The 18,317-nt window shown below is 47.6% G+C and overlaps 1 protein-coding gene across 1 annotated transcript in view; it reads left to right on the top strand.

Moving 5' to 3' along the window:
* The window catches only part of NDUFA9 (NADH:ubiquinone oxidoreductase subunit A9), a 28,626-nt gene extending 11,444 nt beyond the window's left edge, over positions 1–17,182 (top strand). Inside the window, exons 5-11 of the mRNA XM_003126560.5 lie at positions 1,501–1,642; positions 2,431–2,533; positions 6,675–6,742; positions 8,013–8,089; positions 11,090–11,185; positions 13,771–13,837; positions 16,889–17,182. Of these exons, the coding sequence (XP_003126608.2) occupies positions 1,501–1,642; positions 2,431–2,533; positions 6,675–6,742; positions 8,013–8,089; positions 11,090–11,185; positions 13,771–13,837; positions 16,889–17,059 (724 nt within the window). The 3' untranslated portion in view covers positions 17,060–17,182. The remainder of the gene's footprint in view (positions 1–1,500; positions 1,643–2,430; positions 2,534–6,674; positions 6,743–8,012; positions 8,090–11,089; positions 11,186–13,770; positions 13,838–16,888) is intronic.

Raw genomic sequence — 18,317 nt, 5'->3', positions numbered from 1 at the left:
TTGGCCCATCAATGAGTGTTGATTGAATAACAGTTTTCACACCCAGTGACCATCCTCCCCACTCCTCTCCCCATTAGCCAACCCCTCCCCGCCCCACCATCCCAGCCAGGGATTTAGTGGGTGGTAAGTCTAATAGGAGCAGGCAGTGTGATGTGCTGTCCATCGAAGCCAGTATGGATCATGCCAGTGTGGTGGGTGTCATCACCCTGACGAGATTGCCATTGTGGGTGCTGCGCTTGGATCTGTCCAGCTTGGATGGGGTTAGATGGGGTGGGGTTTGCCTGTTCCACTGACCAACTAAGCTGAGCGTTGGTTTTTCTCACCTGGACAGGGTTCTAGATCTTTTCTCTACATTGTTAATCAAAGAGGCCGTGTGTTCTGGTTTGAATAGCTCTTTTCAGCCCTGATGTGGGTTATTTAATCAACAAGTAATGTTTTAATCCTGTGGTCCCACAGCACTGTGTTCACATCTCTTAGCATTTAGGAAAGTTTGACTTCGAGTTATTGAGATGTTTCTGCCTCATCGCATATTTTTGTTTTTATTTTTTATTTTTATTATTTTGCTTTTTAGGGGCTACACCTCTGGCATGTGGAAGTTCCCAGGCAAGGGAAGAATCGGAGCTGCAGCTGCTGGCCTACAACGAAGCTATAACAACGCCAGCTCTGAGTCATGTCTGTGACCTACGCCACAGCTCACGGCAATGCTGGATCCTAACCCACTGAGTGAGGCGAGGGATTGAACCCGAGTCCTCATGAATGGTAGTTGGGTTCATAACCACTGAGCCGCAAAGGGAACTCCTATCACATATTTTTAAGTTCTTTGATGACCTGGAGGGTCGTATTCAACTTTATGTCCTCGTGATGATTAACTCAGTGCTTTGTACAGAGCAAGCATTTAGTTCATGTTTTTGGATTAAATGGGCGACTGATGTATTTTGTAGTCTTCTTTTTTTTCCTCTGAAGGAAACAAAGGGCCAGGGGTAGGGAGTGACTCCCCTTCCAGCGCCTAGCACCTCCCCTTCTCCCCACCCACCCAACCAGTGCAGCCAGATGTTTTTAAAGAGCCTTAACTTTGGGATTCCTTGGGGGCAGAGAACAGTATGCATGCCGATTTATGACTTACAGTAAGCCTTAAATTATATACAGTGATGACAGGAAGCAAGCCTGTAACATTTTTATAAAATAATCATTTTGGGAGTTCCCATTGGTGCAGCAGAAACGAATCTGCCTAGTATCCATGAGGATGTGGGTTCGATCCCTGGCCTCGCTTAATGGGTTGGGAGTCCAGTGTTGCCTTGAGCTGTGGTGTAGGTTGCAGACACGGCTCGGATCCCGTGCTGCTGTGGCTGCAATGTAGGCCAGCAGCTGCAGCTCCAATTTGATCCCTTAGCCTGGGAACCTCCATATGCCGTGGTGCATAGTATGAAAACCAGCTTATCACAGAAAGCTTTGAAATCCCCAGTCAGGTGTTCTTCACTGGTCCCTATATTTTTCTTTCAGAAATTTTGATTTTGAGGATGTTTTCGTAAAGATTCCCCATGCAATTGCTCAAGTGTCCAAGGAAGCCGGAGTTGAAAAACTTATTCACATTTCTCACCTGAATGCTGATATTAAAAGCCCCTCTAGGTATCTGAGAAGTAAGGTGAGTAACAAGCTGACCTGGGAAGTGGTTCACGGAGCTAGTTTCTTGGCCCCTTGGAAACATGAGCGAAGTGAGAAAGGCTTCTCATTGACGTACCCAGAACTCCCGGTGACGGCCGACTCTCCATTTCCGGAGTGTAATTGGTGTGTAATTGTAATTGTGTTCTGACATTGTGGTCGAGTGCCTTCTGCCCACAGGAACTATGCAAAAGGGCCTCCAGGATGGAAGGGCCATATTATTACCTGCCCTCAAGTGCATAACGTTTCTTGGCACGAAATAGAATTACAACGCTAAAGGGCCATCTCTCTCTCTAACCCCTTCGTCGTCATGGTCTTAGGCCACTCTTGGAGGGTGATTAAAGGCTGGGGGGTGACAAGGTAAGTATTTGCGGGGAAAAATGGCCACTCACATTGTGTCTAGGCTTCTGGTGCTCCCAGAAACCCCACTGTGGTCCAGATTGTGCCTCGAGACTGACCTGCCTGGTTTGGAATCAGTCTGTAACCTGAAATGTCTTTATCATCAGGGACTCAGAAGGGATCGCAGTGCTTGGGACTGCCTTTAGCCTTTGGTTTCTGCCGTAATGAGCCTGCTTTGGGCCAAAACTGATAAGGACCGTAGAGTTCCTGGGCACGGACTCCAATTTTTTGATTCACTGCATCCTTTTTTTTCTCCTCCCTCCTTTTTCTGTCATACCCACAGCGTATGGACGTTCCCGGGCCAGGGGTTGAATCCAAGCTGCAGCTGCTTCATTCACTCACCTCCGAACCCTGTTGTGTTGGTTTGTTTAGGCCGTTGGGGAGAAAGAGGTGAGAGCTGCCTTTCCAGAAGCCACTATCATAAAGCCATCGGACATCTTTGGAAGAGAGGACAGATTCCTCAATTATTTTGCAAGTAGGTCCCTCTTGCTTAGCAATAGAGGGGAAGCTGGTTCACCAGTTGGAAAGTTGGGACAGGTTGGGATGTGCTTCGCCTTGACAGACTCAGGTTGTCATGTTTTCCTCCAGTTGCCTTTTTCTCCCCAAAGGTTCTGTTTCCCCAGTCCCTAGAGTCCCCCTTGTCACCTTTGTCACCCTACACCCAAAGAAGCAGCTTTGGCGCCCAGAAAGAGCATGGACCTGGGAGTCAGGGACCTGACTGCCGCTTGGGCCCTGGGACTAAGCAGCCCCAGGACGCTGGCGGGTCTGGGGACAGAGCAGCTTCCTCATCTGTTAACTGAGGCTGGGGGAGTCTCCCTCCGCTCAGGAGTGCTGCGCTAATTGCAGAGGGTAGCTTCTGTTACAGCAGCAGCTGGCCCCGGGCCAGCCTTCAATGTCGGCTTCATCTCTCCTTGTCACACGAAGCCCCTGTTTCTTTCGTGATGTCTCACTTCCAGTCTGGTTGCCAAGTCACCCGGGTGTTGATTTTGAAAGGCAAAGAGGTAGCATCATATGTTGTCAGACACATTTGGTAGATCTTCCTTGTTGATGGCAATTTCTGCGGAAAGGGATGCGAGATTAGTAAGCAGTAATTTGGGCCATCGCCAAACTGGAGATAGTTCAGTTGGTATGTAAATTGCTTTCATAGGTCAGGAGTGTTTTATGCTTATACCCAGAGTTTTGAATTGTTTGGATTTTACTAATTAGACTTGTCTTGGCAAAGAAATTCAGTCTCCTTGATTGGGTGATGAGATTTTGAGATTTTAGGGGTGAGAAAATGATTTCCTTGTACTTTTGCAAGAGGGGAAAAGAGAATATATTTTAAAAGTCTGTTATGGAATTCTTTTGTGGGACAGCGGGTTAAGGATCTGGCATTGTCACTGCAGAGGCTTGAGTCCCTGCTGAGGCACAGGTTTGACCCCTGGCCTGGGAACTTCTAGATGCCATGGACGTGGCCAAAAAAATAAAAAGATACAAAGTCTGTTATAAGAACCCAGCTTCCATTTCTGATTGTACTGAATTGCCAGGTTCCTCTCAATTTATTCTCTTATGTCTTGGAAGAGATTCTGACCTTCCTCTAGGACGTCCCGGGAAGGTTAGTGAGTTACTGCCTTAGCAGAAGCTCCCTGTTTCTTCTCATTGCTCTTTGTACTGCTCCTCCGTGTACAGCCAGTACCCGACTTAGGATAGTTCAGCTTAGGATTTTTGACTTTTCCGTGTACAGCCAGTACCCGACTTAGGATAGTTCAGCTTAGGATTTTTGACTTTTCCGTGTACAGCCAGTACCCGACTTAGGATAGCTCAGCTTAGGATTTTTGACTTTTCCGTGGTGTGAAAGAGAGATGAATTCAGTAGAAAGTGTACTTCAAATTTTGGATTTGATCTTTTCCCCGGCTAGTAGCAGTTGCCACAGCTCCCAGTCAGCCCCATGATCATGAGGGTAAACCAGCAGTACGCTTGTGCCATCCTGAACCCAGACAGCCGTTCTGTTTTTCACTTTCAGTACAGTATTCAAAACATTACATGAGGTGGTCAGCACATTATTATAAGATAGGCTTTGTGTTAGATGATTTTTGTCCAACTGTAGGCTGATGTAAGGGCTCTGAGCATTTTTAAGGTAGACGAGGCTAAGCTATAGAGTTTGGTAGCTGAGGTATATATTAGATGCACTTTCTCTCTCTCTCTCTCTCTTTTTTTTTTTTTTTTTTTTTTTGTCTTTTTTTAGGGCTGTACCTTTGGCACATGGAAGTTCTCAGGCTAGGGGGTCGAATTGGAGCAGTAGCCGCTGGCCTACGCCATAGCCACAGCAACGCCAGATCCAAGCCACATCTGTGACCTACACCACAGCTCATGGCAATGCCAGATCCCTGACTCACTGAGCGAGGCCAGGGATCAAACCCATATCCTCATGGATACCAATCAGATTGGTTTCTGCTGAGCCACAGTGGGAACTCCTAGATGCACTTTCAACTTACTCTATTTTCAACTTATGATGGGGTTTATTGGGGTGTAATCCCATCATAAGTCAAAGAAGATCTATATGTCCTTTGCTTGTATGTGTGTGTTTGTGTGTGTTTTGAGAGATGCTTTTTAAAATTGACTTATTTAGGCTCTTTATTAAGGATTTGTATCCTTAGTTGTATTTGCTGCATTGTTTTTTGATGACTTATTTACTTTGAATTTTTAATTTTAGTTAATAAACTTTATTTTTTTAGAGCAGCTTTCGGTCGATAGAAAAATTGAGTGGAAAGCACAGAGTTCCCACATATCCTATCACCCCCTCATTTTCCCTCCATAACGGATTTCTCTATTATTTGTTAGAATTGATGAGCCAATATTGATAGGTTTTTACTTAACTGACAGCCATCCTGTACATTAGGGTTCATTTCTCATGGTACACAGTCTGTGGATTTTGACAGGTAATTAGAATAGGGATAGTGACGTAATTAGAATATCATGCAGGAGAGTCACTGCCCTAAAAATGCCCTGTGCACCACCTCTTTGTCCTTCCCTTCCCGCCCACCTGTCCCCCACGCCAGCACCTGGCAACCCCTGATCTTTACACTGCCTCCACAGATTTGCCTTTTCTAGAATACCATACAGCTGGAATCATGCAGACTAGCTTTTTTCATCTAATAATATTCATATTACTTTTCCTCCAAATCTTCTCCCAGCTTGAGAGCTCATTTCTTTTTGAAGCTGAATAACATTCCACTGTACCAGTGAATGGATCACTGTGCGTTTATCCAGTTTAGATTTTTTTTATCATGTGTTTTCCCCCCATGGCCCGTGTCCTTTCATATTCTGTATTCATTACTACCTTTTTAAAAATTGTGGTAAAATATACATAATAGAACATTCCCCATCTGCTGTGGACCGAATTGAATCCTACATTGATTTCTTAAAGCCCTAACCCCAGTGTGGCTGTGTTTGGATACAGGGCTTTTAGGAGGTCATTGAGGATGAGGGAGGTCATGGAGTGGGGCCCTAACCCAAAGGATTGGTGGCCTTACAGGGAGAGGACGAGGGAGAGCTTTCTTGCTCGCCCTGTGTGCATGCACTGGGGGAGGCCCTGTGAGAACATAGCCGGCTGCCTATAAGCCCGGAAGAGAGCTCTCACCAGGAACCAAATCAGCACCCTGATTGTGGACTTTCCTGCCTCCAGAGCTGTGAGAAAAGAAATTTCTCTGGTTTAAATAAGCCACTCAGGAGTTCCCATTGTGGCTCAGCAGAAACAAATCTGACTAGTATCCATGAGGACGCAGGTTTGATCCCTGGCCTTGCTCAGTGGGTTAAGGACCTGGCATTGCCCTGAGCTGTGGTGTAGGTCACAGACGCCGCTGTGATCTGGCATTGCTGTGGCTGTGGTGTAGGCCGGCAGCTGCAGCTCCAATTTGACCGCTAGCCTGGGAACCTCCATGTGCTGCAGGTGCAGCCTTAAAAAAAGACCAAAACAAAACAAAAACCCAAAAGAATTAAATAAGCCTCTCAGTCTGTAGTATTTTGTTAGAGCAGCCCAAGCAGACTAAGAAACCGTGTTAACCATTTCTAAGCATATGGCTCGGTGCTGTTTTGTATTTGCATGTTGTACTGCGACCAACCTCCAGAACTCTTCTTCCCGAAGAAGCTCTGTATCCACTAAACAACTTCTCATTCCCTCCTCCCTCCAGCCCCTGGCAGCTACCTCTCTGCTTTCCGTCTATGAATTTGACCGCTCTAGGTGCCTCGTATAAGTACCATCACACAGTATTTGTCTTTTTGTGACTGGCTTATTTCACTTAGTATAATATCATCAGACCAGAAGGATCTGTTGTTCCTTCTTAGAATGGGGTGCAGGTGGCGCCCAATCTTGGGAGTGGCCATGCGCTTAGCATTGCGGAGTGGAGGACAAGCCACTTGGCTGCTCTCCCTTGTTCTTTGTGTCCTTAAGTATTTGGCCCCTTTATTTCCATGTTTGTTCTGTGAGAAACAAATGCCCCTTGTAAGATCATTAGCTTCCTTAGAGTCGGCTGCATTTATTTCATAACTTCCACTATGCAAAATGGTCATGCTCACCTGGAGCACCTGGAGATGGTGGCTGCTTAGGCCTTCTAAGAATGTTCTCTTCCTTCTGCCAGGTATGCGCTGGTTTGGTGGTGTCCCTCTTATTTCCTTGGGCAAGGAGACAGTGAAACAACCAGTATATGTAAGTATCTGGATGAAGGAGCTTTAGTCGAATTGACACTCAGGGGATCAGTTTTCTGGTTTCAGCCCAGTCCTGTAATTCTGTCATTTTTGTCTTTGTCAGCTTGCTTCAACTGGTTACCTCTCTGTTTTCTTAAGAGATCCATGTATTCTCTGTGTCTTCACTTGTTCACTCCTTTAAGAAAAGTGTATTGAGCCCTGACTGTGCTAGGCACACCAAGTCACTGGGTATGGCAATGCCAGTGACAGATGCAAATTGCCATCTTGTTGGTCTCGGTCAGAGGCAGGTCAGCAAAGCAGTGGTCGTGCAGTGCCATAAGCGTCATGACAGGGAGAGGGGTTTATGTAAATAAATACGTAGAGGACACCTACTCCAGACTTGAGGGTCGGGGACGGGAAATGACATCCATGGTGAGACCCTAGAGACGACTCCCAGTGAGTCAGATGCGGGAGGCTGGGGGCAGTGCCCCATGCAGCAGGGGTGGTGTGTACAGGGGCCCAGGGGGCAGAGGTGTTGGATTCCATGTGGTGTTGAACCAGGGTACTGTTGATAATTTTGGGGCCAGAAAATGCTTTGTTGTAGGGCCTCTTTTGGAATATTTAGCCGCACTCCTGGCCTCCAGCCACCAGATGGCAGCAGCACCCCCCTCAAGTTGTGACAAAACCCTCTCCAGGCATTTGCCTAATGTCCCTTGGGTACCAAAATCACCCCCAGCAAAAATTGTGGGGACTAACATTATATAGGATTATTATTTTAAAAAGTCAAAATGGTAAATATTGGAGTTCCCTGGTGGCCTAATGGTTAGGACTCAGCACTTTTACCACTGTGGCCTGGGTTCAATCCCCGGTCTGGGAACTAAGATCCCACATCAAGCCGCTGCACGCTGCAGCCAAAAGACAAAAAAAAAAAAAAAAAAAGGTAGAATATTGGTAATTCCATGGTTTGTGATAACGCAGTGACAGAGTGAGGAGGAGTAGGGAATGGGGTTGGCGAGGATGGGAAAGGCCTTGGTGCCATCTGAAGATAAACACGTTCTGACCAGAGACATTGTTTCGGTGACCCTTCCACCGTGGAGCTTAAGCTCCTGAGAAGTGGGTTCTTTGAGGAGGTTTCTGAAAACAGACAGTGACGTTAGTGTAACTGTCATTTTTTTGTTGTGATTGATGTGGGCTGCTTCCCTGCCCTCCTCCCTGTCTCCCTTTCTCTCCCCCATCTCTCTCCGTTTCTCTCCGCCAATAGTTGCTTACACGTATGTTATAATTTCTTATAGATTGTGGATGTATCCAAAGGAATTATTAATGCAATTAAGGATCCAGATGCCAAAGGGAAAACGTTTGCCTTTGTTGGGTAGGTGGCTCGAGTTTGACTTATAATTGTGCTGCCTGTTAAAGTGAAAGAATCTTAGTGATTTACAACAACAGTAATTTCTAACAGGTTTAGTTTTTGCATTTTTTTCAATGTCTTTCTTTGATGGTATTTATTCCAGAAACCTTACTCTCTCAGCCTTGAGGCCAGTATGTCTCAAAGAGCTGACCAAAGGCCATCATTACCAGCAGCTCCTGAATGCTCATGTTGTCAGAATTTGAGGGAACCTAGGAATCTGCTTGAGTAAACGAGTCTTCTGTCACCAAAGTCTGGGAACCCTAGATGACTATATATCCATGGTCTGGTGATCCCCAAGGATGGTTTTATACAACTCCACTGAAGGCTTTTTTTTTTGTCTTTTTAGGGCCACACTCGCAGCATATGGTGGTTCCCAGGCTAGGGGTCCAATCAGAGCTGTAGCCACAGGCCTACGCCACAGCCACAGCAACTTGGGGTCTGAGCTGCATCTGTGACCTACCCTGCAACTCACATCAATGCCGGATCCTTAACCCACTGAGCAAGACCAGGGACCAAACTGGTGTCCTCATGGATGCTAGTTGGGTTTGTTAACCGCTGAGCCATGACAGGAACTCCAATCTCTGAGTCTTTGGATTAATGCCACACAGAGTGCTTCAGAACAGCTGAAGTGCGGGTCTGTGACACTGTCAGTTTCCGCACGGTGCCAGTATTGCCTGTTGTCATGAAGGCTGCAGCTCTTCTCTGGCCTAGCACATCTCGTAAGCAGCCACCCTTACACGGCCTTCTGGGACTTGAAGGAAGCTGTTTGAGGACTTTGTCAGCTTATATTTTCCCCCAGCTGACATTTTCGAGAATTTTTTGTGGGGTTTTTTATGTTTTTGTTGGTTTGTTTTTTTTGGGGGGGGGGATAAAATGTCCGAATGACAAGCTTCTCACTGAATTACCTATTCAGTCCTCAACTGTCACCAGCTTTCTGTGGCAAAGAGATTAGGAAATGGGTGAAGAGATATTAAAGTGTTATAAGCAACAGCGATTGTTAAAGCTAGGTTATAATGGTACAGAATTATTCAGCTCAGTAGAACTGAACAAAAGTCTAGAAAAAGTCTCAAATATTTGTAAGAACAGAGTGTGATAAGGGTGACATTTCAAAATATAAGGAAGGGTTAATTCAGTAAATGATGATACATCTTTTTTTTTTTTTTTTTTTTTTTTTGGTCTTTTTGCCATTTCTTTGGGCCGCTCCCACGGCATATGGAGGTTACCAGGCTAGGGGTCGAATCGGAGCTGCAGCCGTCAGCCTACGCCACAGCCACAGCAACTCAGGATCCGAGCCTCGTCTGCAACCTACACCACAGCTCACTGCAACACCGGATCCCCAATCCACTGAGCAAGGGCAGGGACCGAACCTGCAACCTCACGGTTCCTAGTCGGATTCGTTAACCACTGCGCCACGACGGGAACTCCTGATGATACATCTTTATCCTATATCAGTACAAAAATACTTTGCAGGATGACTGATTTTATGGATTAAAAAAAAAACAACAACTCAAAAGCATTAGGAAAAATATCTGGAGATAAGTAACACTAGTGACTTAGAGGGACTTTTTAAATAGAAAACCAAACCGTGGTGTTCTCATTATGGCTCAGTGGAAACGAATCTGACTAGCATCCATGATCTAGTGTGAACTGGTAGGTTCGATTCCTGGCCTCACTCAGTGGCTTAGGGATCCAGCGTTGCCTTGAGCTGTGGTGTGGGTCACAAACACGGCTCAGATCCCGTGTTGCTGTGGCTGTGGCATAGGCCAGCAGTTATAGCTGTGATTCGTTCCCTAGCCTGGGAACCCCCATATGCCATGGGTGCAGCCCTAAAAAGACCAAAAAAAAAAAAAAAACAAAAACAAAAAACCAAACTGTGAAATAAATCAGTAGTTTTAGTTAAATGGTTAAACTTTTGTATGCTGCAAAATACTTAATAAAAGGCAAAATACAAACAATAAAAGATATTTCCAACCATATCATTAAAATATAAAAATTTTTACAATCACTCTTATAGAAAGGGACTCCAGGAAGAGAGAAAAGAAAGAAATGTAAATGGCCAAAAATACATGAAGAAAAAATAAATCTCTAGTTACTAAAGTAATGCTAATGAAAACGTTGGGGTTCCTTTTTTACCTGATAGGTTGGCAAAATTTTGTTTGCTTATGTTTTTATGACTAAACTCATTTTTGGTGAGGAGGTTATAGCATTTGCTAAAAGTGGATATAACCTGTTTGGAAGTATTTTATAAAAGCCTTAAAATTTTTAAATATACTTCGAGCTAGTTCTATTTCTAGAACATATTATAAATACATAACTATGGGTAAATGTAAATATTTACAACAGGAATGTTCATTAAAACATTATTCTATAAAAGAAAAATATTTTTAGTAACCTAAATTGGTTAAATAACTATGACTACTTTTAGTACAATGTGGGCAGCCACATTGCTCTAGAATATTTAGTGACACAGAAAGATGACTGGGATTTAACATGAAATGAAAAAGACATTACAGGAGTTCCCACTGTGGCTCAGTGGGTTAACAACCGAACTGGTGTTCGTGAGGATACAGGTTCAGTCCCTGGCCTTGCTCAATGGGTTAAGGATCCGGCATTGCCACAAGCTGTGGTGTAGGTTGCAGATGTGGGTCCGATCCCGTGTTGCTGTGGCTGTGGTGTAGGCTGGCTGCTACAGCTCTGATTTGACCCCTAGCCTGGGAACTTCCACATGCTGCAGGTTCAGCCCTAAAAAAAAAGATGTTACAGAATAGGATGACCTGTGTAATTTTCTAATTATAAAGCAAAAACTGTAAGGGGATGGGACTGGGTGAGTTTTCTTTGTGCTAGTCTGGTTTTACTATAGTTCACACGTGTTTCCTTTTTCATAAGAATGTTGTTTGGTTAAATTAGGAGTGAAAGTTTGTGAGAAGCAAATAATCTGAAGACCCGTGCATTTTCTGTTTGTAGGCCCAATCGGTACCTTCTCTTTGACCTGGTGCAGTATATCTTTGCCGTGGCCTACAGACCCTTCCTCCCTTACCCTTTGCCACATTTTGCCTATCGGTAAGTAAAATGCTGCCTTCTGTGCCTTCTAAAAAAAAGGCTGGAGTTCCCTGGTGGCTCAGCTGGTTAAGGAGCAGGTATTGTCACTGCTGTGGCGAGGACTTGATCCCTGGCCTGGGACTTCTGCATACCATGGGTGCAACCAAAAAAAAAAAAAAAGAGAGAAAGCTAATAACTTCTTTTGTAATGCCCTCACCCAGGGGTTCTAGGGAGTGTGTCCGTCGTGGTGAAGTCCCAGAATCTCTCACTAGGAGGGGCTCCTGGGGTCTTGACACTAGTGTGGGAAAGAACCAGAGGAGTCCACGAAAGGGTGCGGTGGATTCGTGTGGGTGAGGAAAAGGCTGTGCTTGGAGGGTTGCCCCTGCAGGTCTTCAGGTTTTCCAGTCAGGAGCCACTGTGTTTAATTGGCAGTGTCTTGTTGGCAGATGGTATAAAGGAGCATTAGGTCCCCCTGATTCATCCCACTCGCCCAGGAGTGGGAGAGGGACCCTCCCTCGTTAAGCCAGTCTGATCGGCCCTGGCTGCAGTGGCCTTGTCTGCTTGCCCTGCTTCTGGCTTCGCTTCTTCCTTCCGTAGGTTTAGCTCTTGGAATGAGCTAAAGGTTTGGTCACTAAGGTTTGGTCAGGGAGGCTGTCCCATCCAGTTTGCCAGAGGTTAACTTCTGGATTAACACGGCAGCCCACGTCTCCGTTCGTCTGGTCATTCAGTCCTTCAACAAATATTTATTGACGGCTGACTCTGTCTTAGGCAATGTACTGGGCACTCAGGATGTTATAGCAAACCCTTCAAAAGCTGATCTAACAGGTGTCAGAAAAATAGACAAATAGACAACTCACGTGCAGAGTGATGATGATACTTACCAAACATGTCCCATCTTTCAGACTGCCTACTATGTCTCATTTAATACTTCCAGTGGGTGAGGGGGCATAGGTGGAGGAGAAGGGCCAGGGAGAAGGGCTGAGGAATGCCTGCACTTAAAGGCCCGGCAGGGCAGGGGACGTTTGTCAAAGGCTGAGACAGAGTAATCAGACGTTAACTGGAAAATGGAGAGAGTCAGGCCACCTGGATACCAAAGGGAGGGGGGCTTTGAGGAGAGGAGCGCTGCTGTCGTGTGCACATCCCTCTGAGTCGCCAGCACCTAGAACAGTGCTTGGCCTGCAGTAGCCCTCTGCGACCAAAAGGCCTCCACCGTGAGGTCATTTGTGGCAGCGGAGGGAGCGTCACCCACTTTGCAGGGAGCAACTCATGGTTGTGTGTCCACCAAGGATTACCCTGGATTGGTGTCTGGAGGCTTGCTAAGTTCCTGGAGAAATTCTGACCAACCTCCAGCTTCCTTTTTCATTTTTGGCAGCACCCGTTCAGGTTGTTAAAGAGCTGTGGAAGGAACCCTGTGTTCAGGGCCTTTTTACATACAGGCTCTTTAAGGCGTGTCGGATAAAAGTAGAGCTGGTCTGGCCATGGTGGTGGTCGCTGCTCAGAGCTCGTGTTCCAACCCCCCCACCCCCCACCTCCCACCGCACTGCCCCCTCCAGGCCTCTTTGGGGACCCCGAGGCATTCCTGGATTGCCTCCCTGTCCTGAGGTCACAAAAGATGGGAACTCAGATGGCATATAAGGAAAGTCTCAGCTTCAGTAGTGAAGAGGAGAGGCAGGTGGCCCTTCTGTCCAGGTTTTCTCTGGGTTTCCTGATTCGAACTGTAGATCTGAGGCATTTCCTTACCTTTGGAGTTTCTGGTTCCGTTTAGACCCTGCTTTGAAGGGTCACACTTTCCGCCTTGCACACCGCTTGACTTGCCCTCTGTCCTTGACTTGCAGAAGCACACTTCAGCATCTGGTTTTAACTTGGATTGAATTTGATGGACGTCACCGAATGGTGGCTCTCTTTGTTGTGTCTTGTGGTGGGGTGGCTGCACTTTGTTCGTTTTCCCGACTCTCTGTCCCTTTGGCCGGGGCCGAGGAGAGCCGGCAGTGAGGCGGTCAGGCAGCTGGCTTGAAAGGAGAGGTGGCCTCACAGGCAGCAGGACCAGAGCGTTCAATGGTATCCTCAAAGCTGCCTGAGTTCCTGCCTCTCCAGCCAGCTCTTCGTTGTTCTTTTTGTTTGTTGGTTTTCCTTTTATGGCCTCTCCCATGGCATATGAAAGTTCCCAGGCCAGGGATCAAATCCAAGACAGAGCTGCGGCAGTGCCAAACCCTTAACCCATGGCACACGGCGAGAACTCCTTTCTTGGTTCTTTTATTGTTTTTTTTTTTTTAATGACTTCCCTGTTTTTATTTTTTTATTATTTATTTGCTTTTTAGGGCCGCACTCGTGGCACATGGAGGTTCCCAGGCCAGGGGTCCAATCGGAGCAAGGGCTGCCAGCCTACACCACAGCCACAGCAACACCAGACCTACACCACAGCTCACAGCAAAGCCGGATCCTTTACCCACTGAGAGAGGCCGGGGATCAAACCCGAAACTTCATGGTTCCTAGTCGGATTCATTTCCACTGCGCCATGACGGGAACTCCCTTTTATTGTTCTTACATTGAACACTGAGCAGAGACGCTCATCACGCATGCCGTGCCGTGTCTGTTCCTCTTTCCAGATGGGTAGGTCGACTCTTTGAAGTGAGTCCGTTCGAGCCCTGGACCACGAGGGATAAGGTGGAACGGGTGAGTATGATAAGGTTGGCACCTGCCCGGGGGAGACAGTAAGTGAGCATCGCGTTTGCTCAGGGGTCACCTGCGTTGTTTCCAGGCGCTTGTCTGTGGTCCCTCCACGGACCAGCCCTTCTGCATGTGCGTGAAATGCACCCATGCCCAGCGTCTCTGGGCTCCTACCTCTGACATCTTCACTTTTTCTTTCTCTGCTGGGTCATCTTCATCCACACGCGGACCTGCCTTACTAGCTCTGTGTCTGTGTAAAGGCGGAAGGCCCCCCCCCGCCCCATTTGTCTGTCCCTGTGTGTCCAGCTTCTCAGAAGAGCTGTCCACCTGTCAATGGTTTCTTACCTCCTTCTTGCTTTAACTCCTTTCCAGCTTTTTTTTTTTTTTTTGTCTTTGCCTTTTCTAGGGCTGCTTCCTGTGGCATATGGAGGTTCCCAGACTAGGGGTCGAATTGGAGGTGTAGCTGCTGGCCTACGCCACAGCCACAGCAACGCCAGGATCTGAGCTGCATCTGTGACTTACACCACAGCTCACGGCAATGCCGGATCCTTATCCCACTGAGTGAGTCCAGGGATCGAACCCACAACCTCATGGTTCCTAGTCGGATTCTTTAACCACTGTGCCATGACGGGAACTCCCTCCTTTCCAGCTTTTATTTCCAAATACTGCTCTTGTCAAGGTCACCTTTGACCTCTGTGTCGCCAAGTCTGCAGGTCAGCGCTCTGACAACCCCCCCCCCTCGCTTACTCTATCTATGAGCTGCCCTGGGTTGGAGGCACCCCCTTCTCCTCTTGAAACCCTGATCTCCATCTGTTCTTTGACGGCGTCCATGTTCTGCTTCTGCTCAGTTGGTCTCCCTTCCTGGTTCACCTTCTGTGCCTGGCCTCTGATGTGGGGACTGAGGGCTCTGTGCTCTGCCATTTCCTGTCCTTGCTCCTCTAAATGACCCTCACCTAGTCCTGGGCTCCAGCTGCTGTCTGTAAGTGCTCGGCCGTTGTTTTAGCTCCAGCCCTGAATTGCCAACCTGCCCGCCCGGCTGCAGGCCCTCTCTTAGCTGTGGACGGTCCTCTGTGCCAGGGCTTGTCCAGCAGTAGATTTGCAGACCCGATGTTCCCCTCGCCTCGCTCATCTCAGGTAACAGCATCACTATTGCTCAAGCCAAAGATCCAGGACTCCTCCCTGATTTCTTCCTTTCCTTCCACCCTAGATGTCTGTCCCCTGCTATCTGCAGTGATGGAAATGTTGTGTAACCCACGGTGTTCAAAAAGTAGCCACTAGCTCCCCCCGCCACGAAAAAGGAGTTCCCATTGTGGCTCAATAGTAACGAACCCAACTAACCTCCATGAGGATGTGGGTTCACTCCCTGGCCCCGCTCAGTGGGTTAAGGATCTGGCGTTGCCATGAGCTATGGTGTAGGTCGCAGACGCTGCTCAGATCCGGCGTTGCTGTGGCTGTGGTGTAGGCCGGCAGCTATAGCTCCGATTCAACCCCTAGCCTGGGAGCTTCCATATGCCACAAGTGCAGCCCTAAAAAGCAAAAAAGCAAAAAAAAAAAAAAAAAAAAAAAAAGTAGCCACTAGCAACATGTGACTCTTAAACACTTGAACTGTGGCAAGTGGTGCAACTGCAGAGATAAGATTTGAACTTTGTTGAATTTTAGTTCAACCTAAATTAAAGTCACCGCTCTGGCTCATGGCTACAAGCCCATCAGCAAGTATAATACTACTTGGTTGCCCCAAGAGGGCAACACCCAAAACACACACCAGATCTCACCTCCCTCTCCTGCCTTTTATTCAACTTTTTATCATGAAAATGTTAATAACAGTATTGACAGTGTTCCGCCTCCAGAAAGGTAGAGGAAATACTCATTGTCTCCAGTCCACCCATGTTCCGTTCCTCCAGGCGGTAGTGCCTTCCTTCTTGTTCCCCTGATGGGCTCCGGCCGGCCTGCACCCCCTCCAGCGCTGCTCCTCGGAGCCCCGGCCCTGCCCATCTTGCTGTCACCGTGCTGGTCTTCCTCACTGATCGATGGCCCACTTCGTGTAGAAGTGTTTCTAGGGAGGGTACAAAATAAAATAAACACACGGGGCCGTTCCTGCCTTTGCAAACCTCTTGGCCTTTTATCAATAAGAAGCGGCCAGATTGTCCTCTGAATGTTACCCCCAAGCTCGAGTGTAGAGAAGACAGCACTTAGCCCTGGGGAACGATGTAAACAGGAGGCTGTCTTCCTCCCCTCTGGCCATGTCTGCAAAGCCGGGACCTTTGTCAGGATGTCCTTTGTGTTCAGGAAGATGGGCTCGGAGAGCAGGTGTCAGGACGCCTCGGCCCATCTGACTGGTGTGCATCTTCCATCTGTCCTCACAGCTGCGTTGGGCAGGTGGGTTTGGTCTGGAGTCGGCTTGCCAGCTATCTGGCTGAAGGATGGCAGATGTGCCAGGCGGGAGGGCAAGGGTCGATACTGCTGTGTGTGTAGACTGATCCTCCTCCTCCTCGCTCCCGGGTGGGCCAGGGTCTCTAGAATCTTAGGGCTCATCCTACTTCTCTCCAAACAAGGCGGTTTCGGATTTTTAGATGGAGAGTGAGCGGTAGTCAGGAGGTTAAATATGGCTGGAGTGCAAAGGTTAATGGATTGCCTGTAATGATCTGGATTTGGCATAAAACCCGAGGCGGAAAGCTGTGCTCGGAGAACAGGAACAGGGGAGCCTTGGGGACAGGCTGGCTCTGCCTCAGCCCCTGTTGTGTCCTGAGCCTCACGGGTGTGAGGACTTGTCTGCTCCAGCCCACACTGACTCCTGTTTAAACCTCACCTCGCCCGTGTTCTGGGCTCGTGGATAGACCTTGACTGACACGTGGGGACCTTGTCTTCCCTCCTCACACCCTTTGCCATGCTCTGCTTCTGGTGGCTCCCAGGCATCCAACCCTGCCACGTATCCTTGGAAACCAGTCAAGGCTCAGTAGCGGGACTTGGGCCAGCTTGCGTGTTGAAGTGTTTGTGAAGACAGCACGCCGTGTCCTGGGCAGGTTTTCAGTACTTTCTCTGCCTCTTGTTTGTTCAAAGGTTCACATGTCAGACATGACACTGCCTCACCTGCCCGGCTTGGAAGACCTTGGCATTCAGGCCACACCCCTGGAGCTCAAGGCCATCGAGGTGCTGCGGCGTCACCGCACATACCGCTGGCTGACTTCAGAGATGGAAGATGTGAAACCAGCCAAGACAGTTAATATTTAGAGGCCCCTGAGCTGCCTGTGGTTTTGGTGTCATTTGGGTCACCTGGCTAGTGACCAAGCCACCTATGTTAGAGCATTCTGTACATATTGAGAAGAGCCCTCTATTAAAACATCGGAGCTGAAATTCTGTGACAACATTTTCTTTCTAGATTTATATAATGATAAATTCAGCCATCTAAAATTTGAGCATAGGGAGTTCCCATTGTGGCTCGGCAGGTTAAGAACCCAACTAGTATCCATGAGGATGTGGGTTTGATTCCTGGCCTCAGTGGGTTAAGGATCCGGCGTTGCCGTGAGCTGTGGTGTAGGTCGCAGACGTGGCTCGGATCTGGCGTTGCTGTGGCTGTGGTATAGACCGGCAGCTATATCTCCGTTTTGACCCCAAGCCTGGGAACTTTCATATGCCTCGGGTGTGGCCCTAGAAAGACAAAAAAAACAAACAATAAAAAAAAAAAAAAAAAAAGAAGAATCAATCATACTGGGTTTGTGAATGTCTGTGTGTGTTCAAGATTTGTTTTGTCTTTTTTGGCTACACCCGAGACAAATGGAAGTCTCCCGGTCAGGAATGGAATCACAGCCATAGCTGTGACGTACGCTACACCTGTGACAACACCAGATCCTTAACCCGCTGCACCAGAGCAGGAACTCCCAAGATATTAATGTATTAAATAGAAACATTTAACTGAGTTCCTGTTGTGGTACAGTGGAAAGGAATTCGACTAGTATCCATGAGGATGCAGGTTTGATCCTTAGCCTCGCTCGGTGGGTTAAGGATCTGGCATTGCCCTGAGCTGTGGTATAGGTTGCAGACGCAGCTCAGATCCTGCGTTGTTGTAGCTGTGGGACCCCTAGGCTGGGAACTTCCAAATGCCGCGGGTACAGCTGTAAAAAGAAAAATATAATGCTGTATATGAACAAGGAATTCAAGGAGGGTGCTACCGAATAATATAACACGTGCTCCAGTAATGTGCGAGCACAGCGGCATTGAAGACAAGCAGCGAGGGCTTGTGTCCGTGGGGGCGGTCACAGGCACACAAGTTGGCCTGAGGTGGGGGAGAGGGTGGGGCCTTCCTGGCCACATGAAACCTGAGGGCATTGTTGCCCTTCTTGACATCTGCTTCTGAATCAGTGAGCAGCTTCTTGCAAAGTTCAGAACAAATCAAAATACAATCCTCCCTAGATTTATATAGTAATTGCATTCTTACAAAACTGAGCATATATTAACCCTTGCCAGAAATTCTTGCTATCTGTAAAACTGT

Source organism: Sus scrofa, chromosome 5, assembly GCF_000003025.6.
Source record: "Sus scrofa isolate TJ Tabasco breed Duroc chromosome 5, Sscrofa11.1, whole genome shotgun sequence".
NCBI lineage: Eukaryota > Metazoa > Chordata > Mammalia > Artiodactyla > Suidae > Sus > Sus scrofa.
The sequence above is the reverse complement of the archived record's forward strand: the minus strand, read 5'-3'. Positions and strand labels throughout refer to the sequence as shown.